Source organism: Echeneis naucrates, chromosome 13 (assembly GCF_900963305.1).
Source record: "Echeneis naucrates chromosome 13, fEcheNa1.1, whole genome shotgun sequence".
Lineage (NCBI taxonomy): Eukaryota > Metazoa > Chordata > Actinopteri > Carangiformes > Echeneidae > Echeneis > Echeneis naucrates.
In genome coordinates, this window is record NC_042523.1 from 4473673 (window position 1) to 4499000 (window position 25328).

The 25328-nt window shown below is 39.9% G+C and overlaps 1 protein-coding gene across 3 annotated transcripts; it reads right to left on the reverse strand.

Moving 5' to 3' along the window:
- Nucleotides 1-8482: 8482 nt before the first annotated feature.
- pld3 (phospholipase D family member 3) lies at nucleotides 8483-18736 on the reverse strand. 3 transcript variants are annotated; one of them, XM_029517374.1, is made up of 13 exons: nucleotides 18574-18736; nucleotides 17737-17788; nucleotides 17390-17453; nucleotides 16738-16785; nucleotides 16460-16617; nucleotides 15680-15860; nucleotides 14985-15102; nucleotides 14440-14567; nucleotides 13735-13932; nucleotides 13041-13180; nucleotides 10494-10659; nucleotides 10291-10390; nucleotides 8483-9504 (listed from the first exon to the last, which is right to left on the reverse strand). In XM_029517374.1, the coding sequence occupies exons 3-13, from the start codon at nucleotides 17420-17422 to the stop codon at nucleotides 9317-9319; spliced, it is 1458 nt and encodes a 485-aa protein (XP_029373234.1). In that variant the 5' UTR covers nucleotides 17423-17453; nucleotides 17737-17788; nucleotides 18574-18736; the 3' UTR covers nucleotides 8483-9316. The 3 variants fall into 3 exon arrangements, with proteins under 3 accessions (XP_029373234.1, XP_029373233.1, XP_029373232.1); XM_029517373.1 differs by having other exon boundaries at nucleotides 17665-17788; XM_029517372.1 differs by lacking the exon at nucleotides 17737-17788.
- Nucleotides 18737-25328: the final 6592 nt, after the last annotated feature.

Sequence of the window (25328 nt, forward strand, 5' to 3'; positions counted from 1 at the left end):
TATATAAAAAAATACTACTCCAGGTCCTAGTTGGTTTTAGCATATTCACAGAACCAACAACAATGTCCAAGGAGGTACGCGTGGACAAATGAGTGAAGAAAAATAAACATCAAGTTATACTAAGCAGGTGAGCAAAAATGGAAATACACAAATTTAAGGGGAACATTTTGAAACAGAAAGTATGACTGCTATGGCAGCACAACACTTTTGGCGGTTGATTGTCTTGTCTTTGAAATAAGGGTTAGTGGTTTTGTGTCAATGTCAATGTTATACAAGGAGCACAACAAAGATGTAAGGAAATCTTCATGTAAATTTTCATAGACAAAGTCATGAAAGTGGTGTTTTCAAGAAAATTTCACTTCCATCCTTCATAGTGTATCAACACACAAACACAAAAGGCAACTAAAAAATGTTTTCAGTGACTCAATGCTGACTTCCTCCCTCGGTTTTGGTTTAACCTGTAGCTGAACAACCACTCTATGGGCTGACCTCTGGGTGTTCATCGTGATGAATATCAGGAGGCCAGTTTTCCCAACACCAGAGTATGCAATGTGTGTACAGTATGTTCATGTTGGATGCCCATAGTGAAGTTGTATACACAACCAGAAAGTTTTTACATTAGCAATGACCAACAATTGAAATGTAAATTATGTTGTAAATCATGAATGAACTCCACTTCAAGCCTATTTTATTGGACAAACTGAGCGTGGTGTGGACACGTCCAAAAATGTAAAGTTGAAAGAACTGTGTCTATTGGAATTAAATAAATTAATTAACCTGAAACTAATGTCATGCGTGGTCGTGCTTACTATGGTTTACTGACAAAAATTAAACAGTTGTTTGAGCCTGGTTCTGCTCGAGGTTTCTGCCTCTTAAAGGAAGTTTTTCCTTGCCACTGTTGCCAAGTGCTTGCTCATCGGGGGATCTGTTGGGTCTCTTTAAATAAATTTATAAAGAGTTTGGTCTAGACCTGCTCTATATGTAAAGTGCCTTGATGTAACTTTGTTATGATTTGGCGCTATGCAAATAAATCTGATTTGATTTGATTTGATTTGATTTAAAGTAGCTTTGCATACTCAGTAGATGGGTGTCCTGCTTTGGCTTCAGCCAAACATGTACAGCATGAAGTTTTTTGTACAAAATGTTTACTTTGTCACGGTCATTGTCTTGTTGCCATTACTTTTTGTACACCAATGCTACATTGTAAGAAAGTATGCAGTCTCAGTCATGTGAATTACATGAAGCGAGATTTGTGTTTGCTGCTAATAACAGTCAGTTGCCAAAAGTTCTGTTAGATGCGATCATCATTTTTATTATCATCCCCAGTTGTAGTATAAGACTCACAACTGATTCAGAAGTGACAAAACCTCAGCTATAGCATCAACACAACAAACATGACCAAACAACCATCTGATTACAGAGACTGAAGAAATACCGCTAAATCACATTTGATGCAGCATCGCAATAAAAGAGCCCCCTCAACCCTGTCTCCTACACCATCATTACTAAGTATTAGCAGTTTTGTTTTAAATGTAGGTAAAAGGTTTTCCTGCTCAAAAGGAAAATGACTCCTTTCACATCACCAACTCAGTTCGCCTCTTTGGAGCAGAGACCCAACATCCCAAAGGCGCCCCATCAGAGCGAGCAAAGTGAGCAGTGCTTGCCAGGTTAACTCTAAAAATGGATTTTCAATTAAATGATAGGTGCAGTGACATAATATGTGTCTTTATATCTGATCTCAGAAACATTTCTGTCTCATAATGGAGCTGATGCCTGTGTGTAATTTACTGCCCTCTGATGGCGGCAGCAGGGTATTGTGTATGAAAGCTAGCTGGACTCCCAGCTGTTGTTACTATTTCTGTGATTTCGAAGGTGTGACAGTGTCCCGCTGTCAAAGACTGGAGTTAGTTAGTTAGAGGTTATTTGTGTAGCTGTGAATGCAGTGATGCAACGGATGCGCAATTAATGTTGGGTGTCAGGTGGACACTTGGTTCTGATGTCTTCAGAGAGAAATTGTCATAGTAGCATTTAGTAGCACATAGTAGCAGGCCTTAGTAAGTCCACTTAAAAGGGACTCTATAAATTTTAAATGAATGACGCGTTATGTTCTCTAATCAGACTACAGCTGTCAGGAGGAGGTTTCAGAAGGTAGTCGTACATTACTCATGACTGGGATGCCAGACACCAGTGTTTGGATTCATCATCCAGTCTGTGGATTAGGCAACAAAAGCACTTTGATTAAAGCTGGAGCTGGCGAAAGCGCTCTTTGGTTGATGTCAGTCAACACATTTGAAATCAGTGTGAACCAGAAGAACCAACTAGAAGGCAAACAGCTTCTGTCAACAACTGGCTACAACTTTCACCATCAGCATAGCTACATTTAAAACATATACTCGATACACTTTGTGCTTATGACAGCAGATTATCACACCTTGAATTCCATCCAGAATATTTTGACAAATTAACTGATCACTGTCGTCTCGTGACTTTTCATCTGTTTTATCAGAAGAGCATTAGCTACTGAAGTGGTCATGCTGTACACTGTAGCTTTGACAAAGAGTTGAGTTTTTGGCCACATCTGACAAAGCTCTCTTTCTGTCCCTTTCCACAAGTCTAAATATATACTTAATCACTGCAGGTTTCTCTACGTATATGAGATCTGTGGCAGCAAATGGATCACACGAATGAGCCACACATATACATATATATATATATATATATATATATATATATATATATATATATATATGTATATATGTCACATAAAAAGATGGGTATTTTATATGTGCTATGAGCTGTTATCTTCATATATCCAAATGATTTATATTGGTTGTAGTAACATATCCCCTGATAGGTGACATATATGGCAGCATCACTTGCTATTAGGGCAAATATTATATATGATCCATTCCTGTGCTGTTTAAAAGGTGCTGTGATGATTAACAATAGGTGTGGTCATCAACTCATATCAGACAGTTTTAATTTTTACAGGAGAAACTGTTTATTCACACACCATAGCCACTAACTGAAACCCACCCTGATCATAACTAAGGCAGTTTGCAAGCTCATCAATAACAGAAGTCATTTCTCTGTGTGACAATGATAATGTTCGTGCCATCTAGTCCATTTAATATTTACTGTATATATTGTGTTTCTATACAAAAATGGGAGGTTGCGTTGTTCCACTTATACAATTATTCATCCTGACCTGCATTGGAGGAGGGTGTCCAGGTGACTCTAAATATTCCACGCAGACACTCACACATGGTCCACAGCAGGAGGCCTATGGAGGAAACACACAGTTGGAGGAGCCAGGCACAGGCTGTAGGGCTGGGAGAGCTGTGTGGTAGAGCTGGGGGAGGCAGATGGGCATCCGGGGTGATCCAGGGGTTGCCTTGACTGTTTGGGCCCACGGGAAACCAAGCGATACTGTCAGTGTGGATCACAAATAGAAAGTAAGAAAGAAAGAGAGAGAGAGAGAGAGAGTGGGTGGATGGTTCTAGGGCTGTGAGAGGGGGATGGATGGATGGATGGATGGATGGATGGATGGATGGATGGATGGATGGATGAATAGATGGATGGTGGTAGAACAACAGATGGAGAGGTGTGGGTGGGGTGGATGCATTGATAGAGAGACAGAGAGAGAGAAGACGAGAGGGACTGTCTCATCGGTGTGTGTACTTGTCAACATTTGGACCACTGAACTTTCTTTTTCTTCTGTAGACCACCACAGACTGGGACATGGACACTGTGTTTGCGTGTGTGTGACAGCTTGAGAGAAAGGCGACAGCAATGAGACAGGAGAGAATAGGGGTGTATTAGCACTAGTGGACTGTCAGCAGTTTGCCCCAACCCTCTGTAAAGCCCTGCTCCATTGTTTGGGTTAGGAAGCTTTAGCTGTGGTCCAGCGGGGCCTTGTTACTGGGCTTAGAGGGACTGGACACTGGATACCAGTCAGACACAACCACACAGCAACTCATTCTGTCTGTGGCAGTTTATCACAGAGCGATCGGAAAACGCCTTTAAATGTACATTCTTCTTCTCTCGTGCACGGTGGTTCCAATAATATAATATAGCTTTAGCTTTACGAAATTCTCACAAGTATTCAGCGTCATGTCAAACCGAGGTGCACACAGCAATGAAAAAAACGAACATTCTGCAGTTTTTAGAAAGAATTATTCCAACAGGATCATTTCCATCAGCAGTGCGGTGTGTGGAGACCTGAGCGTGCCATCCAAGTCAACAGTAACATGATGCGTTGGAAACAATGCCGCTCTGAAGCTCCCGGGAATGAGACAAACTAGGCTTTTGATGCACAAATAAAAGATTTGACAAATGTTGATACTTTCAATGTTTTCATGGGATTTGTTGAGAAGAAAAAAAAAAAGCATAATATAATCTGATTTATCCTGCAACCATAGGAGTCTGACTTACAAAAAAGGAGTGAATACTGGAAACAGCTTTACTATCTTCTTGCTCCAGCCTACTTTATTTAGTTGTGATTAATGAATTTAAATAAATTTTGCATATAAATTACAAAGGGGGCCTGGGGCCTTTCTGAGTTTTCATGTTCCCCCCCGTGCCGTTGTGGGTTTCCTCCAGGTACTCCGGTTTCCTCCCACCATCCAAAGACATCATGTTTGGGTTAAGTGGTGACTCTGAACTGTCTGTAGGTCTGAGTGTGAGTGTGAGTGGTTGTTGGTCTCTGTCTGTCTCTGTGCGTTGGCCCTGTGATGGACTTGTGACCTGTCCAGGGTGTACCCCACCCTCACCCAGTGTGAGTTGGGATTGGCTCCTACACTCCCATGACCTGGAAACAGATAAGCAGTTGAATATAAATGAATGAATGGATTACAATGGGGAAGATGTGCTTGTTGCTTGTAGATATTCACAGTAAAGAGGGGTAGCTCCCCCATCAATCTGAACTCATTTGTGATTAAACCATTCACAGGAACCTGATCAAACTGCAAATCAAACCTTTTTGTACAGACGATACAGTGCTGTATTCCATCTTTGAATCTGTCTCCTGGCGCTCATCAACCCTTCAACTTCAGCTCTGCCACACATGTTGACGCTAAATTTTAAACTGAAGAATCACAGCAGCAGCTAGATGTTTGCTCTGGTAAGATCAGTAAATTTCTACATTAATACAATGAGATGAGTGAAACATTTGCAGCCCCAGATCAGATAGTAAATATGCTCTGAGGATAAAGGCCATCATGGTCAATTCAATAGCTGTTAAGTATTTCAATCTGGACAAACTTTTAAGACCAACAGAGACATCTGAAGTGCCACACTAACTAAAACCAATTTAGTTTAATATCTTCAATGCTTCAATATTATGCCTCTTACAATGATATTTTTCACATAGCGATTTGTTTTAATGCTCTCACAAAAGCAACGGAATCTGAATTAAATCTGTGCCATTGATCATTTTTATGAGTGCGTGTTGTGCTAATTTAACAACTCTGTGATTTACACCCCACAGAGACTCACACGGAGAAAGTGTGATGCCTTATCATGTGCCTGCGTGAAAAATACAGTTTCTGTTCTTATTAGAGAGAGATGTTTGTGTGCCACATGCCTCTGTTAATCCCTGCAGAGTGCAGAGTAGTTGAGAGCTGAGTCATCGAGGATGGAGCCAGCATGTCAAACACACACACTCACACAGTTAAAGCGCCACGAATCCTGTGGGTTGAGCAAAAAGTGACTCAGAGGGATCATGCAGGTTCACTTGATGCCCACTCACAGCTAAGACCATTAAGTTCGAACAATCTGTCACGTGCTTTGCCACAATTCAGGCAGATGAATGGTCAGTTTTGAGTCTTAAATTGTCATTTTCGTAAAGACATAACTACAGCCATGAGACAGAGAGAGAGAGAGAGAGGGGTATGCAGTCAAACTGACTCTCACAGTTGTTTCAGGCCATTACCGGGACACAGGGAGCTTTGACAGGACTGTCTTCATGTTGGGCTCTGCAGAAGCAGAAGTCCCCTTCCATATATGTCCACAACTGAAAATCATGCCTCAACAAATGATTGTTGCTCTCAATACACTCTTAGTGAAATGATTGTTACTGACTTGCGTCAAAGAAAAGAGGTTTGCTGCTAATACTTGTCCTTTACTGAAGAGCAGTATCCTGTTTTTTTCCCCCCTTCAGCATCAAAGAGTAGAAGCGATTTTTTTCAAGAGGTGTTTCATCCATTCAATTGTGAAAATCTTAAAGCTCCAGAGACCTGGAGAACCAGGTTGTTGTTAGTCCCTAATAACCATCAATGGCAAACTGAATTTAGGCCTAATGCAGAGGAAATTGGTCTAAATTGGTTGATTATATTCAGGGGCAGGGGTGGAGGAAAAGAGGGAATGAGCGCAAAGACACAGGAGCTTTATTTTCAGCAGCACAGGTCACTGTATCTTATCATTTGTGACTTTATCAATCAGAAGATATCCTTTAATGATTTTTTTAATGCACCAGGTCAGTTCATTAACAAGTCAGGTTTTCTTTTAGTCATACTGTTGCTACTGCTTACTGGCAGCTTCAGAACAAATAAAAAATGTAAATATTATAATTTCATCCATCTAAGAGGACAAGCGCTCTTTGGTTTGTTAATAAATGCAGTATATAAGCTTTATTCCTCCTAAATACACTTTCCATGCGGTCTACATATAACAGCCATGAGAGTGCTACTGTTTATACTGGATGCATATTTTTTTTGGTTCACCATCAGATCCTGTGCAGTTATGGAACATAATATCATAGTATTACTATCATTTGCATTAATTTGTGAAAAGCACATTGGTGAATTATAATGGAAGAACCCTGAGTGATGATTCCTTACCATTTATACCTGCCGAGCTAGTGACTCAGTAGATGAGTGATTAAATGCCTGATGAAGGAATCACTTTATCAAATAAGACATTACGGAAATGTTGTGGATTCCTCATGTTTTCGTGAGACATCAGTTACAATGGTTTTATTACAACCTGGAAAGCCAAATACTTAAAATAAATAAATAAATAAATATGCTTAGTGTTTTTCATTCAGCCATCATTATGGTCAACATACCTTTTTCTTTGCCAAGAACGATGTTTGCTTTGTCTGTAATATTAGGTTATTGGTAATAGTTTTGTAGAACTACTCTGGAAAGTTCAAAGATGAACTGCACCAACTGCCCACATGGAAAACTCCTGAATTATGAACCTTTAAAGCAGGGGTCATTCAACTCTGACCCTGGAGAGCTACCGCCCTGCATGTTTTAGACGTTTCCCTAATTAGCTAGTCATCAAGCTCTGCCAATGTCTGATAAGGAGCCACTCATTTGAATCAGGTGTGTTGGAGCAGGGAAAGAGCAAAAACATGCAGGGCGGTGGCTCCGCAGGACTGGAGTTTTCATTCAGAACTCACGCCCATTTCCACTGTCAACGCATGCACATGTAAGCTCTGACAATTACACCTAAATTACCAACTAACTTGTTTTGCAAGTGCTGGAAAAAAAAAAAAAAAAGCCAACAACACAAAACTTGTTATAGCACGCAAAGTTGTGATGTGCAGTAGATAACTCAGCAGCCCTCCAACAGTCAGACCTTTAGGGTAAAGACAGAGGAACTTGACAGATGAGTTTGTCAAATTGCACTGTAAAGAAAAAGATGATCTTGTCTGAAGAGACAACAAACTGAATCATTGAGGCTTTGTTCCAAACACTGAGCTTTCCATTTGTATACCAGGCCCAAAAACTACTGAAGGCCATCCTGCTCTCAGAGGAGCTTCTACAAAACATGAGAAATTTCAGTTTCTTAATGTTTGTCATCCATCATCTAGCCATTTTTATGCCATTATTGGCTTTTGAATAGACCACCTGGCTTGCATGTAGCTGTCTGTGTATCCTGTTTTAGTTAGATTTGTGAGCAACAGAACTAGGAAACTTATCACTCTTATTTGTTCTGATTGTCAAGGCTGAAAAATGCTGAAAGCTGTAAAGTGATGAGTTTGACAAAGATGATACGTAAATACAATGTAATATTGTGAGTCTGCGTCAGTGGGTGAGTTTGTGAAACAGCACGTCTCAGGCTGGTCTGCAGTCAGCAGACTGGTTCTGTGTGAGTTTAGCATGCAGACATCAGCGTTCTACTCGTACTGGATTGATATTTTCACTTGGATCCCAGAGAAGCTTCCAGGAGGTAACTGAGGAGAGCACAAATATGTGTGTCTGTCAGTTTAAATCTGCACCAATGCTGCACACAAGCGTTAGAAGTCTGCCACTGCAATGACACATGAAAACAGTCGAGTTCATTTCTGCCTATTCTCAACACAGATTTGAAAATTGAGAGAAGTTATGGGTTTATTATCTTTCTTGTGTGTCTTTTGAGAATTTCCAAGGTTCCTAACCTTTTAATAACATCTAATTATAGGGTCCTCGTCTGAGAAAGGAGCTCATTGCTGACTTTCTGTATATATATATATAACATCATATAACAGGCTAAACAGGTTTCATTGGACATTTATTAATAATCACGTATAAGGAAGGAGATAAAAACATGTACAAAACTGCTTCAGAGGTTTTTCATAATCATGTTGCTACTAATAAACATGTTTCAGTAGAGACAGTTGCCATAACAACCATCTCATCCAATAATTAGTAGTTTCAATCACCCCACACAGTGGAAATTCCATTGGCATCATTTACTGCTGCTGCACTTACTTCCAGTCTGTTTTATGTGATACTGACTTCAGTATTAAATGAAATTTTACTAAAACAGTCTGGACGACTGAGAGCGAATTAAAAATCTCATCTTATTTACAGCACCACAGGCACAGCACACATTCATCGAGACTCCGCAAATTAAGAAAAAACACACTGTACAATCTGTACTCCCTGAGATAAGCTGGGATAGCAAAAAAAAAGATGAAGTTGTATGAAAGATATGCATTGTGATTGACATCAAATACGAGAAAGTGATAGCTCTCATCAGAGAGTGATGGAAATGCTGAAAACCTGATTGTGCCTGAGCATATATCAGCATGATTATACAGACAGTGTGGCTGCGTGAGATCAATGTTTTACACTGTTTATAAGTCTTATCTTGTGTTTCAGTAAAAATTTTTTTTGGGCTTTTTGGTGTCACAAAAATGTGATTTGAGTTCACATCACCGTGAAGTTTGGTACTGAAGCAGTGCCAGGAGTCGTGGCTAATTTTTAGCACAGGAAATTCTTGTCTCAGATGACTTGTATAGTACATAAGAACGTGAAAACTTAAATGTGCAACACTGCTAAAATCACATGGACATAAATAGTGCTCATAAAAGTGTCTGTTGAAACTAACAATAGTGTTTGAGGTTTGAGTGCTGGGTGAGAGGAGTGCTGTAGTCAGAGTTCCAGTCCCTCTCAAACACAGCCTGCAGCTGTGATTGGACAGTTAGCTCCTCTGACTTTGATGAAGTCTGGTTGACAACCAACGCTGAGCCAGCTGTGTTCACAAAGTAGTCACCTGACCAGTTAGATGTGCCTAAAGACAGAAAGTCAGAGGTCATATTTCAGCCCATTTATGAAATGTTTAAAAATGACAAGTCAGCCGGTCTAGTTCCCAAAACATGAGATGCAGCAAAGGGAATCCTGCAAATACCGACACTTGTGGTGAGAATTTTGATGAATTTTCTTTCTATATTTGCTTACTGAATTTAGCTAAAGCTAAAGAGAAGCTGATTTAGAAGTTTTGTAGAAGTTTTTGAAGTTTTGTTTTGAAGCATCCGGTGTGTACTCTGGCTGGTGCCATTGCAGTTTTTTGAAACTGTGAGATATCAAATTTTGAGAAGGTGGAGCTAATGAGCAGGGGAGGGAGGAGCCCGCCTGCTCTGCACTTTCTCTGCACTCCTGTTTGCCCAGCAGGACACCATATGTGGGGCAGTCTGTAAATCATAGTAGCCACGTCCTAAAACAAAAAATTTTATTTTTTTATTTCCTCTAAATGAGAGGATAATTTAAAAAATAACCATCAAGTTGTATTGAAATTGACTTGAGGAACTTAATATGCTTACTGAGCTAAAAAATTAAGTGAGAAATAGTGTTATTGTTCCATAGATCTCACTACATGAGACTTGTTTTTACAACCAATGGAGTTGCCCGCGATGGTCATTAGATACAATAAAGATTGAAGGCTTTTCAGGCTTGATTACACTTTTCAGTTATGGAGTCATGGTTTTAGTTAGTCTAATATGCAGTCAGTGCCCAGAGGCTACTTACTCAGCACATATGCTAGCCAAGTGTGTGGCAATGAGAGCATCTGTAGCCTCACCTATGTATGCAATCTTGTCAGTCACCATGTACTTGTTATGGTTGACTCTGGCAAAGGGAATCTCCTTCTGCTTGGGGGTGGCAGGCACCACAAACAGCCTCTGGATGAAACAAACACAATGTCATCGGGTCATTGTTTCGAATACAGGAAATATCATTTTTGTGTTTTCTTTTTTCATAAAGGCATAAAGAAGAGCTACTTACCACCTGAATGTCTAGTTTGCTTTTAGGGTCATATACTGAGGCCAGAGACTTTAGAAAGGGAATCATGACTGGCTGAGTGCTAGCCCAGCAGCTGATCAGCAGCCGCACCACGATCCGCCTCTCATATGCCGCTTTCCTCAGCTGGGTGTCGATGTCAGCCCAATACCTGCAGAGGGTACAGCATCCAGAGTATGAGGATGTGGGTCAACATCAGTCTCCTTTCAGATGTATTTCTGTTCATTAACACTCAATCCATTGTCAAAGGAAACTCTCAAAACAATGCTGCTACAGCTACTTTAAATTTCCATTATACACTATGTAAAGGAAGTAGGTTTCCTCCGGGTACTCCAGTTTGCTCCCACCATCCAAAGACATCACGTTTGGGTTAACTGGTGACTCTAAATTGAGTGGCTGTTGGTCTCTCACTGTCTCTGTGTTTTGGCCCTATGATTGACTGGTGACGTGTCCATGGTGACCCTGCCTCACCCAGTGTGAGCTGGGATTGGTTCCAGCACTTCCTAAAATGAGTCTTCTAATAACAGAATGGCACTGAGGAGCAGTGGTCATCACTACTGCCTCACAACAAGAATCTTCTGAGAATTAACCTGAGGGGTGTACTACTACGAGGAAGCTCAGCAGAGCAGGACTTTCTTTGGGTGAGCTGGCTCGACAAAGCTGAAAGCTCCAACAGAGATAACGAGTATCACAACGGTGGCTCAATCTTGACCAAACACAAGAATATAATCCAAAGTGGTATGTAGTCATCACTCTTTTAGTGTAATGTGGATGATACACTGTGTAACATATTACCTGTAATATTATCCGAAGCAAACAAGAAGAAAAATGAGGGGAGAAAGACTGGAGGGGGCCGCTCCAGCAGATTACACAGCCTCAGAGGAGCTGGGATACAAGGGGCTGGCAGCTCCCAGCAGCTATTCTTTGTCCAGGGCATGTATAAGTGCTTTGGTGGTAAAATACTAAATGCATATTTATTTTTCATCAGATGAGAGAAGTCTTAATCTAATTTACGGGTGAAGGAGACACTGTAGAGTTGCTCAAGCCACCAACACGCACCCTTGCTGACCCCCACACAGAGTTAACTGTCAAAGAAAGTTGTCATGTACTCTTCTTTGTTTGCTGTGTTGAATCCGCTTTATTCCTTTCTGTTAAACTATTCCACAGGTGGAGATCGATGATTAGGAGACACTTTCAGTGTATTCAGAGATATATTTGTGGTAGATATTTTAATAATATCGTTTATATCGTCGTTTAAAATTATAAATAATTAAGTTTTTTGCTCATTAATTCCACAGGGAGGGGACAGTGTGCAGCCATCCCTTCAGCCTTTGGTATCCACCTCTAGGCTCACAGAAAAAAAACACAAGGGGTAAGGTTTTTTTTTTTTTTTTTTTTTAAACCAATCCTTACCAAGAACTCATAAGTGAATGATGAACACAGTACACCAACATAAAAGTTTATCTCACTCATCTCTGTTACTTGATGTCCTATTAATACATGTTGGAGCAGACAATGTGAGGGTTAGCAAAAGCAAAAGGAATCTAGAGCTGGATAAAGCACTGGAAATCATGAAACTAAAAGGGGAAAGGGTACTGCAGTAAATGCTACTTTAAAATGTTGTGTTAAGCATGATTGACATTTTATACTTATGACTTTTCCTTTTCCCAGGAAAGGCAGAACTTTAATAAATAATAAAACACATCCTGTGATTGGTGGTTCATGGCTTTGTTTGGTTGCATTACTTCCATATGGTTCAACAACATTGCATATGTAACATATTCCCTGAGCTGATAATCTGTATCGCTCATAGAGAATATCATTAGAAAACGCCAACGGGTCACTCCGGTCTGGAAGAGCTCTCTCCTACTGAAGAGCTCCTCTAACAATTCGGGCACCTAAATCCACTGGATCCTCTACAAATGGGGATACCATGTTCAAGCAGGATGATCGGTGAAGGGACAGCGCATTTAATTGTGGACTTTAAGCCGAAAGTCAGAACAAAAACTGGTCACAACCAGTTTTTGTTCGCAGCATAAATTACCCTGGTGATATAGTCATCTTAAAAGAGAGCCACCTTCGTGACATGGGAAAGCTTGGCTTTAGGCTCAACATAGCTTGCTAAGGCAATAATCTTGCTTCGTAGTATACCCCTCTGGGGCTTTTAGTGTAGAGTTCTTAGGCCCATAGACATAGCTTCCTGGTCTACTTAATCGCTGCCCAGTTGTCAGCTGGGGCTGGCTCTATGCCCACTATGGCACAATAAGCATAAGCAGTGTGGATGATGAACAGATGGATGTGTGATTACTCAAATTTTCCTCAAGCGTTTATACTTAAGTCACACTTCTATTCACGTTTCTCACAAATACATTGGGAGTACTTTGTGGTTAAAATGAACTTTTAGGATGAAACGGAAATGCTTAATCCCTGAGGTTTATCAAAGATAACAAGTAAAGTACCTGGTAACAGGCAGCTAAACGTTTCACCATTCTGACTCTTTTCAACTACTTCTTAACACCTATACTTGTGCACCTTTTAGGATGTGAAAACTCCATGGTGGGCAGGTAGTTCATCACAGCTATGTAGATGAAGCTCCGGGCATCCTCGATCACACTGAGGATGGACTGAAGGTCTGGAGTCCTTCCGGCTGCACAGAAAGATGGAGGGGAACTCTAATGGAAGACGGAGAAATGTCAAGATTTCCTTTTTTTTGTCATTGCATAATAAATACACGACAAAATGTATGTGCTACTCATGCCGCTGGCTGCTTAAAAACACACAAACATCAAAGTAAACGTCATACTTCACACACATACTAATAAATAATAATAAAAAAAAAATAGTAATAGAAAAAGTGTTCAAAAGAGACAATTAGAGGACTCGCAAATGATTTGTTTGTTTTTCAATCATTGCAGGATGACCTTTATAAATGAAGATTATAACATTAAGATGAAAATGGCGGCATGGTGGCCAGGCTGTACCCCACTGTAGCTGGGATCGGACCCAGCACCCCCCATGAAGCGCAAACAGATAAACGGTAGAAGATGAATGAATGAATATAAGGAAGTTGTCGTCATTAGAGGTGCACTGTAGATGTGGTAAAGCATTGAGGGGAGAGCACTAGAGACTTCTACATAAAATTGAAAAGAACAACTGTTAAACTAAATTAAAAAAAGAAAATATTGCATTTAACATTCAAGACTTTTGATCTGTGTGTGTATCTCACCGACAGATAAACATTGGCTGGTGTGTTGTTGAGTTGCAGCTGCATTGGCGTGTCCTTGTTGTAGAGTGTGGAGAAGCTGGAGGGCCAAGGTGATGGAATCGTTGTGCTCTCTGCCAGCAGCCAATAGGCCTCAAAGATCTTACCAAGGTCTGTCGCCAAACAGCTGCAGTTATAGATCACCGCACCCAGCTCCTTCACCTGCACACAAACAGCAGATCATTATTCTCCCTGTCATTCTTACTGCTAACAGACTTTTTGAAAAATGCTGTCAAAATGGGGGAAAAAAAAAGGATGTATACAAAAATATCTAATTTGGGATTTAAATGGTAATTCTAAGGATTAAATCCAAAGAAGGGAACAGGTTTCTGACAGTAAAGTTCCTTGGTGATGCAAACACAGAAAAAGCTAGGATTTCACAGAAATTACAAATCGGATGAATGAATGATCAGTCTAATCCATTGCCTATACCAGGGGTCAGAAACTTGTGGCTCTTTCATCCCTCTGCTGTAGCTCCCTGTGACTTTTGACAAAATAATGTGAATAAATAATAGCTATTTAATTCAAATACATTTTTTTCAATGTAATAGTTATGATTTTAGAGTTTTAACTGATCTTGGCCTACACCATGTCTTTGAACTGAAAATTATGTTTCTGAAACAGGCTCCTTTATTTTCACTTTAGTCTTGCTAACCTATGTGTGTGTACCTGTGTGAGGGACCTCCAGTCCATATTGGCGCTGCCAATATAAATGTGCTTCTTGTCGACAATCCAGAACTTGGTGTGAAGGACCCCTGAGGTGAGCTCTTTCATATTAACAGTCCTTATATCAGCTCCTGATACACACACACAAACAAATCAAATATTTGTTATCGAGACAAAGTGTCCAACTTCACGCAGTACCGAGACGGGATGTTATGCAGAATTATTCTATATCCGAGTTTTATTCAGCAGTTAAATTTACAGCATAATGAATGTTTTGCAGTTCATTTGGCTTAGCCCATTTTTGTCTTTTGTGTCACTGAAGTTTTACTGTTTGCAAAAGTTGAAGACTTTCAGTACTTTTTTCTACGAGGGTCTAAGGTTGGATGGAAGTTTTTTCATTAGATTAAGTATTGAGTTTTGTGTTTACAGTTCTGAGAAAAACATGGAAAAAAGTTTTTTTCATTCAATCAAGAGAATTAACAAAAAGTAGACAAATTACTGTAATCAGTATAACCCAATCAATTACAACTAATAAAAGAGAGAAATACCTGAGTCATTGAGCAGCCTTAGGTCGTGCTGAGGCTGACTCTCCTGTGGTGCATTGACTGCAATGCGAACAGACAACCTCCCTGAAACCTCAGCTAGTTTCTTCAGAATAGTTTCACCCTATTAACACAGTAACAAAACTCTCTTTCAACATTATACCATTACAAAGAAACATGTTTCATTTAAGCATTTTCTTCAGTCAATCATTCCTTACACACTGTTTTGTGGCCTGGTTTGGTTGCCGCTCCTTATCTAGTAACATAAAAGCACCTACAGCAGGAGTTTGTGTTTAGCTCCAACTGACTGACTTTCATATTCATCATACCTGTAATATTATTCATCATATCTTATATTTTGTACTGTCATGCCACTGCATTTCACTGCACCAATTTCACATTCTTTTTCAATAATTCCTATATTAGTTATTGTTAATTTCAGTGCCATCCATCCATATGCTAGCTTTGTGTGTTTTTGATGCCTCCTACAATCCTTGTTTTCTTCAGGATAGCAATAGAGTAATAAAGCTGAAGTCTTAAAGCCAAAATAAATCTAAATATGATCATTTTACTATTGCATAATTTTATCCTCAACAAAATATACAATGTACATCAGTAAAAGATCTTCAAGTTGAATGATTTATTCATCAAGCACTGACGTGTTCCCAATTCATATCCTGCCACTTGCAGCTTTAGCCTACCTGACTGGCTGTCGGCTCATAAGTGTGGGTGTCTTTGTTAGTGAGTGTCCAATAGAAGGAAGCAATGTCAAGACTGCTGTGAGCGTCGTTCATCAGATTGAGCCAAGCCTGGAAGATGGAGGGGTGAGTGGTGCTGGAATTAAACTCCAGTCCTTCAGGCATGCTCTCCACCAGAACAATCCTGGCAGGGAAGAGAGGGGATGTCTTGATGATAACAATTCAAAACTATTTTTGTCCTCCTGGTTCTGACTGTTGAATCCGAATGTGTATCATTTAAGAGCTGACAACATCATTATGTTTATTGTCAAAATGTAAAATGTCTCACTCAGTATAATTTTTTAACATATAAAACTCTTTTGACTGTATCAGTTGGATTGATATAAGCATTGAGTCTGCTGATGAAAACAGAAAAAACACAGAAATGTAGATATTTTTGCTAATTTATTACAGAGCAAAAACTGAAATATCACATGGCCATAGGTTTTCAGACCCTTTGCTGTGACACTTGTATATTTAACTCAGGTGGTTCTACAGCTTCATTAGAGTACAGCTATGTTTAAGTAGACTGACAAGACCTTACAACTTACAATGCATGGCAAAGCAAATGAGAATCATGAGATCGAAGGAACTGCTTGAAGGGCTCAGAGACAGAACTGTGGCAAGGCACAAATCTGGCCAAGGTTACAAAAGAATTTCTCCTGCACTTAAGGTTGCTAAGAGCACTGTGGCCTCCATAGTCCTTAAATGGAAGTTAACCTAAACCTTGTTGTGTTTCCTTACTTGCAAGGATCATAGCAGGACGGGGCATGGGGCAGAATGCGGCAGAAGGCTTTGTCAGGAGTGGGAGAGGAAAGCCTCAGACTCAGGAGGTTATGGATAGCCATGGCAGCCAACAACACGGCAGCTACACCAGCCAGAGCTATTGCACACCTGGAATACTGGATAGAGAGTCTTGGTCAATGCTGAGCCATTCATGTTTATCTCTGAATATGTCTGTGCATTCCTCCACAGTAAAAATCTCCACTAATTTCCAATGTTAATGTGTGCGTGTAATGTACCAGCTGTGATTTTCTGTTGTCTTGTCTCCTCTGCTCCACATCCACCAGCTACAGACATCAAAGGAATACATTAGCACAATGACAGAATATAAAAACCTGTGATTCAAAGAAAAAAAGTCTTTCAACTTAAAATGAAAATCCTATCACAACGTCAAATGACAAATAACAGTCTGAACAGTCTGATTTCCACACACAAGGGGGAACATTGGCTGATCTTTACCAGATACAGCAGCCATTCACTGACCATGTGAGGAACTTCTCTTAACCTGATTTATTGTGTCTATTTGTTAATCTAATGTAGTCATTCGTCAATGAGTATCATGAATATAGAACTGCTCTCTCTAAATTGCAGCACTATCACCTATTCTGAAGTGCTCCGTTTCTATTTAACTTTCATTCATTCATTCATTTCTCTGAACTTCTTCATGAACTATTTTGTTAATAAATAAAATCATGATAGCTGCAACTTGTGAACTCATTCCTAATTAATTTATCAGTCCTTTTTTTCATGTGCCCAGTAAAAGTTGGTATTTTCACATGGAAACAGCTTTAGGTAAATAATCAAAGACAAAGATAGGAATGATTGAACACTGACTCTTTCATTTAAATAGCCCATGAAAAAACAAAACAAAAAGGAAAACCATTACATTACCTTGTTGTAAGTGAGGTCCATCTTTACAGTCATGTCTTCTCAGTTCAGTCTGCAGCTCACAGGCCTAAAAGAGAAACAAAACTCACATTAGGCCTTCATGTTTCTGTTTTAAAGAAACATAAAGGCTGGATTAAAGACTTACTGAAACTGCCGCCTTACACTTGGTGGCTCAGATAGAATCATATATCATAAAACTTTAACTTAATTTAGTTGCACAGTTGTGAAAAATATGGCAATGTCAAATACTATTGCCTCTTGTTCATACAAACACACACCTCTGCTAAACCTTTACAATCTTGACAAAGAGAGGCTTCTAGATTTTTTCACCATCAGAGACAGAGAATAACCTGAAACAAAGACATGTGTGGCTCCAGCTGCTGACGGGTTGATCCCAAAACCCTGGAAAAGATGTTTAGAATAAAAAAGGGGGAAATCAACTTTACTGGCATAAGACGTCTTGTGATTTATAATTCGCAGACAGAGGAAGTTTGGCAAATTAATTGCTGACAGCAGCAGACCGCAGGAAGTCACAAGAATCATCATCTGCTTACAGAAACACACGACTCATAACAGGTGAGGGTCATAACAAAAATGATCTGGATTGCGCATAGAGAGGAAATGAGTCAAGCTTTCCTCAAAACTGGGTTTTAGTTATTCAGCTACATCAACCAACAAGTGCAGAGGAGAAAGTGACCATACCGACTATTTATGTCAATGCTGTGAATTTGTCTTTGAAGCATGTTTGCTTTTCTCAAACCTCTACGAAGACAAACAAATCCTAGTGAAGTCTGTTACATGCACATGAATGCTCACACAAAACAAAACAAAACACATGAGCGTTTAAAGTCAGTGTGATGTCGAAAACGAGACAACCCTGGATTGAAAGTGAGAACTGTGTCTGAAACCTTCAGAATAACATATGATCCAGACTGCACCTACGAACGAGAAGAGTATGTTAAAGATGTTTTATGAGTGACTTCAGAGCAGCTACAGCAACAGCCAGCTCAACAAACGTTGAAACAGCAGCTATACGGAGTACACACAAAGTGCTCCACTCTTCCCGTTAACGAACTCTAACTAACTAACTAACTAACTAACGGGGCGGCCGAAGAGTCGCTGACAGTCTGAAACAAAAACAAACCAAAAAAACAGTCCTTCTCAGCCAGCTAAAACGTTCAACCCACCGTATATCAAGCGTCCAGGCCGATCAAAATCCAACGCTTAAAGGTGCTGATGCCTGAACTTTACGCAAAATAACGTTAAAGGTTACTATTTCATTTCCAAATGTATAAAAAGTCAAAAGAGCGGCTCGGTAACATCGCCACCGCCGATACGGCCGAGCAACAAAAAACAAGTATGATCAGAGAAGTATGGTCAGGTGATCTTAGCCGAACAGCCAATAGGAAGGCAGCTGACCGCATGACGTAGCGAGACGTTTCGGTGGCGCAGTTCAAGCCTGACACCAGCAGAGGGCAGAGTAACAATGGCTGCACTGCAAACACACACAGAAACACTGACACAACTAACGTCTGAAAAGAGAGTTTATCATCCAGGATGGTGCCCAAATACTTGTACTGACTGACAGCTGTCCTTTCACAAAGGTTGGGCTGTGGCAGGTGGTTTCTTTTGAAAATCAAGGATCATTTATTTCATTCTTGATATTTTAAGTCGCAGGTAGAAGTCACCACACCATCTCACAAAATAGTTCAGGACTGGTCCATGGCCCACCTCATGGTCCTGCAAGAGGCTGACAGTCGGGCCATCTGGGAATTTCATTAGAAACCTTGATTCGAACAAACCAATTCAATCATTACAATCATTTGTGTAGATCATAAACAGTAAAGGTGACAAGGCGCACCCCTGAGGTGGTATGGGACCATGTAACTGGTAAAAATGACCTGAGTTCACAACAATGACACAGTAAAGTCAGCTGAGATCTGACCCTGATAGATAGGTAGTATAAAGGATGGATGAATAAATCTAAAAGATATAGATTAAAGAAAAAATCCCCCTACCCTCGTGCTGACTTTGTTCTGCATTGTGCTCTAAATGCCTGCATCTTCATAATTCATGGCGTGTTCCATTAGAGCACATACTGAGAGTATATAAACCTGTTACATAGTGTCTGATTAACAGAATTTTTCCTTTGAGTTCATCTCATTGAATCGCCGCTGGTTCAGATGAGTAAAGAGAAAAAGTACTAATTCATGGATAAGAGAAGGAAAAATTAAGTCCTGTTTTCTTAAAGGATAAATACAGTGCCTATAAGGACTATCCATCACCTTGGATGTCTTTGCTTGTCTCTTTGACAAGAATTTACTAAATGAAAGTCTTTAATGTCAAAGTGAAAACAGATTTCTACTAAGTAATGTGGTAATGTGAATTAGTTCAAAATGAATCATGTAGAATAAAAAAGTGCATAAATATTTACCTTTAGAGTGGCTGACCTAATTTATCAGAAGTCCAGCCAATTGGTGCTCACAGTTAGCAAAATGGAGATCACCTGAGTACAGTGAACACACCAGTCACTCTCTATGCAGTATTCCTGGCAACTAAGAGAAAAGGTCGCTGGAATGCATCAGTTGTTCGGAGATGGAAACAAAACAACTCCAAGTCCGAGAAGTTTAATTAGATCCATCATTGAGAAATGGATTGAAGGAATACGGAACATGTATAAATTTGCCTTGTCCTCAGGTTGTCCCCAAAAACTGAGTGAACTTGAAGAAGGCGACTAGTGAGGGAGGCCACCAAGACAACTGTGACTTTACTGAAGGAGATCTTCACCATCCAAAGCTTCATAGGAAAATGGAAAAGAGAAAGCTACTTTTGAAGAAACTCCAACAACAGAGTGAGGAAGGACTGCAGTCAAATCGAAATTTCACCTTAAGGCATTTAGGAAGCTTCAAGGTCAACCGGAAGAAAGTTCTTCAGTATTATGAGAACAAAATAGAGTTTTTGCCGTTAGACTAGATGCTATGTTTGCCCATGACCACAAGCACACCATCACATACACCATGAAATACGGTGGTGGCAGCATCAGGTTGAGATAGAGTCGGCCTTTGGGAGGAGAGATTTATTTTCCAGCAAGATAATGACCCGAGGCACACAGTGGTAGCGACTAATGGTTTAAAGACAACAAGGTGAGGCCCTGATCCCAGTCCAATAGAGAATTTTTGGCTGAAATTTGTTGTCAACACCCAATCCCTGTGCAACCTCTCAAACCTTCAGCAGTTTTGCATAGAATAGAATAAAATTGTAGTGTCAAAATGTGCAATTCCAATTGATACCAATACACGCAGACTGTATTTTCATGTTGACATTCAAAAGTTTTCCTTTTATATATTCTAGTTTAAAAAATATCATATTGACAATTGTTAAATTTATGCAACTTCATAGAATTAGAATTCTTACATGTATCTCAGATATTTCCATGCCATTAGTCAAAGAAGTCCCATTATTTGTCAAAATTACATTTCATTAGCTTGTGTCGTGAACTGAAACATGTTTGTGAAAAGCTTTTTGTCATTCTTTTTATCCATGTAATACAGTGAGAGGAGATGCAAACCCTTTGAGGTGGGTAGGTATATTTTGCATATTGCAGAAAGTTGTGCGTTCAGTGAGCGCTATCTTCCATGGCTGATGTGAGGATGAAGCACCTGATGCATGATTGCTTTCTTCCCAGGCTGATGATACAAGTGAGCTACACTGCACTGGTTGGCAGGTGAAATGTTGCTGTGGTGACAGTGTGGATTTACACTAGTCTGCCCAAAAATATGTGCACTACAACTGTAACTTCACAAGCCAGAATAACACATTTATCAACATGGAGCATGCCTCTCTGTAATTATGAACTTCATGTGGAACAGGTGGAAAAACTGATACGAATAACTGAATAACTGATTCTGTAGCTGAGCAGCTTCTGTCAGTACAGACAAGAGGAATCATCAGGGTTTTTTGTCCGTGCACTATACACAAATTGATATGTTTTCCCTCAAAACTCCACCAGGTTGATCTGTTTGCTCAGCCTGTTAACCATATGTAGTAAGGTTACATTTCAAGAGATGGCGCCATGGTGCAAGCACAACCTTGGGCTGGCAGGATGACAGAGGGGGAACAGAGAGTGTAGTTTATGGTTTGTTGTTTATTATGTTCCCACCTATGCTGTACAATAAAATAACACCCATTACTGAATTGTGCCATTTATGAAAAGGTTATTGATCATATTTCCTTTAATTACCACTGAAATCTGTGTGATAAGACAGAGCGAGTCAGACTGAGTGAAAGAATTTAGACACACACACACACACACACACACACACACTCCTTTTCCCCTCCGCTCTCACTGTTGCAGCTCAATTTTTTTAGTTTGTATAATTGACCAATATAAACCTTTGCCCCATCAAACAGCGTTAGCAGCGGTAGTAGTAGTAGTTAAAGTACAGTTGTGCTATTGCTATGTATTTTCAAATGTGTTTGTTCAGTTCACACTTTGTGTATTAAGCGAGTCTGTGTGGACGAGCCCAAAAATATCCTGGATAGTTTTTTTTTTTTTTTTTTTTTTTACAGCGACGGAGGCAGAGTTGGTGAGGTTATAAAAAGTTGCCATGCTTCACTGGTTCATGGGGACCCATCAGTTGCCTGACTCACCAGTGTTTTTCACTGTCACCTGCGCACACAGCAGACCCATCTTGAAGGTTTAGGTTTTAGTTGGGATGTTTGAGCACCGTCTTTTCTAATCCAAAATTTTTTTTCCCCAAATGATATATGAAAGGGAGAATAAAGTAACGTCCTTGCATTTGAACTGCTTAGATTTTGAAATACAACCTAACAACAAGTATGTTAGCAACATCAGTAATATCGCGGCACAGCTATTAAGGCCACATTTTCCATTTTCCTTCCCTTTATTATTAACTTCCAGAATGACAGAGGATGGGCTTACAGTGGATTAATGTGCCATAAAGGTTTCATTCTGCTTACTTTCCCAGAGTAGGTGTGTTTATGTCACTGACCAGCCACCTGAACTCCCCTGTGCCTCTGCTGTCACTGCTTACTTCCCCTTTTTCCCTCAGAGAAACTTTTTACCCAAATGACTCTGTTCTTTGCATCAGGGTAACTAGTTCTCCAACAACAAGTCTGCAGTTATGCTCGCGTACTTAAACTGAAAACAATTTTGTTGAAATACAGGTGGCGTATAATGTGTGACTCTGTCATTGTGAAATTGCGGCCACCGCTGTACTTGGGGGAGGTTCAGTGCGTCATTTGATCATCTATATCCTTGGTCACGGAAACAGTCTGAAATCAGGGGTCTTCCTGCATTTGTGATGTGAGCTCAGTGTCTCAACTTCATTACGTTGATTGAGCAAATACCTAGAAATCAAAACAATTTATTTCCTGTAAAATGTATCACACCTGTCTTCAAATTTTAGATTATACAAAGAATGCTTCTTTTTTCTTCTTCTTCTTTGAGTCAGCTAATTTATGGCTCAGTTGGTCATAAAAAGCTCTGGCATTAACAGACAATGTCTGAAATTTTATCTGCTTATCATGTAGGTCATGCTTGAAGGGAAGCTCATTGCTGGTTCCAGCTTCCTGTGTTCTAGGATTTGGTGCCTATTGCATTTGTAAAATTAAACACATTAGTTTGTTAGACAGTACAAGGTAAGTAGCCAACCTTAAACAAATAATTAAGTGAATTGTAAAATACCGATTATTGGATTAATGGATAAATAAATAATGGGTAAAATGATTAGTCAGTTGATCAACAACAAACAATCAGCATTTGCTTTAATGATTCATGAATCCTATCAGTCGTTTTTCAGGGAAAATGTAACATAACCAAAGGTCCTAGCTTTGAATATGTGAATATTTACTGCTGTTCTGTCTCAGATTTTATATTCTTTTTTTATATTCTATTTTTTTTTTTTTTTTTTTGTGACCTCCTATGAAGGAACATACATCCTATGACCTGATCCTGGTGTCTCAAATAGGGATTTGATCCCATTAAGCCAAATTGTGGAGGGATTGACTTCATGGTTTAGGAGCCTGTTGACAACAGATTATTTCTATTTTACTTTTCCAGGTGTACGCCCACGGGTTAGTACCTGAGTACTGCAGTGACTCACGACTGTACATGATGTTTCATTAGTCATTTGCTATTGATTTGTTGTTCTCTCTCCAGCTCCCTCTCTCTTTCGCTTGCTCTCTCTCTCTCTCTCTCTCTCTCTCACATGGGCAGTTAGTCAGCACACACAGAGCTTCCAGGATCTTAGGAGAGCCAGTCACCTGCGCAGTTATAGGATGTGGAGAAGGAAGTGGAACAACTGTCGGAGCTGCTATAAACCAGTCGCCACCCAACTGGCTGACTAACAGGCTGGTTGAGAGGCTATGCAACTAACTGACTTACTGTTTGACTTGTTAACTGGCCGCTGGGGAAGCAGGTTCTCTCTGACTTGTCCCTGACTCAAACCGTATCTTCTGGAACTGATGCCCAAAGTTAAATCGAATTTTAACTTTAAACCTTAGAACACTTCGCCTGACCATCAACAAACTCTAATTATGGAAAGAGGGACATCTGTATTTTCCATAGTCCCTTCTCGCAGTGTCTCAAATTTAAGTCCTCACAGAGATGGATATAGAGGCCTGAATTACCTGAAACACACCTTGCTCTCCAAGTGCTGTCTGTCTCCATTAAACAGCCCTACAAGGCAGTATTGCTCAACACATGATAACATTTTATGAACAGACTGAAAACTGAAAACCTGTGCTCTGTCCAGTCTGCTGCCCTGCTGATAAATACTCCTCCCTCTATAGATTATACACTATCTCCACCTCTGTCTGATGTAGCGTCAATCTTTACATAAATGCAACACCAAACAAATGAAAGCAACAAACTCTTATTATTTTTTTCGCGACTAACAACTATATATAAGCTGCATGTCCGACTCTGTTCATGGTCAAGACCTGATATTTCAGTGGATTAACTAGACAGTAGAGAATGAGTAAAGAAATCGATTTTGACAGGGGGCCAGTTCGTTCTGTCCCTCCACCCACGGCTGTCTGAGCTGGACTCTGTGACCAGGGGCGGGGGAGTATGGGGGAGGAATGTGTGGGACAATGGTGAGCTGAGGGGCAATGAGCAGAGCTCAAGAGAACAGGCTGTCCAACCACAGGTGAAGGCTGACATCTAGCCCAGATACTGATCTAGGGGCTATGGAGGTCTATAATGTAGTAATTCTGAACTTTTTTTTTTTTTTTTTTGCTAGGTTTCATTGCAAAATATCACCAGAGCATCAGCCCTTAAACTGATAGATACACATTGTCAGGTTTGGGAAGGAGCTCATACGTGGGGGCAAAGGTTTAAATGTGTAAGGGCAAAAAGGCAGAAAAACGCTCACAGAGAGGAAATATACAACAAATATAAAAGTGTGAGTATTTTATCTAAACTATCAGACAGACCAACACCAAATCAGTCACGGTGGAAGAACAGCATATGAAATCTCTTCAAACAAACAAAAAAAAAAAAAAACTTACAATTAATAAGTGAATGTGGCAGTTGGAGGGTTGGTGGGGAGTCATCAAAGCAGTTATAGAAAATATATTTGAAGCTGTGATGGAGTTTATGCTAGAGAAAATTATTCATTATTCATTGATTAGATTTCTACATTTGGGCAATTTACATAAAACAACAAGATTGAAGAAATTAGGAAGGATGAAATTTAGGTGTGGATAATACATTTATAATCCAATCACAAAATAATATATGACTGGATATGCCAAGAGCTTTTATCTCCCACTGAATGTGAGCAGCTTGAGTTTTCAAGTGGACTTTGGGGTGTATGTGTGTCTGTAGTATCGGGGGAGCTGTGCTAGGCTGCGTGAGTTGTACAGGTCAGCTAAAGCAGGTAACTGATTACCCAGTCCGGTCGAACCAGGTCTGCAT

What these genes read in the sequence shown, in the direction of transcription:
- pld3 (XM_029517372.1), bottom strand. Translation starts at nt 17,422, where the DNA reads ATGACTGTAAAGATGGACCTCACTTACAACAAG. An exon ending in TCCTGCTATGATCCTTGCAA is followed by an intron (nt 15,861 to 16,459) that starts GTAAGGAAACAC and finishes CTTCCCTGCCAG; the next exon opens with GATTGTTCTGGTGGAGAGCA. An exon ending in ACTGGAGGTCCCTCACACAG is followed by an intron (nt 13,933 to 14,439) that starts GTACACACACAT and finishes GTTTGTGTGCAG; the next exon opens with GTGAAGGAGCTGGGTGCGGT.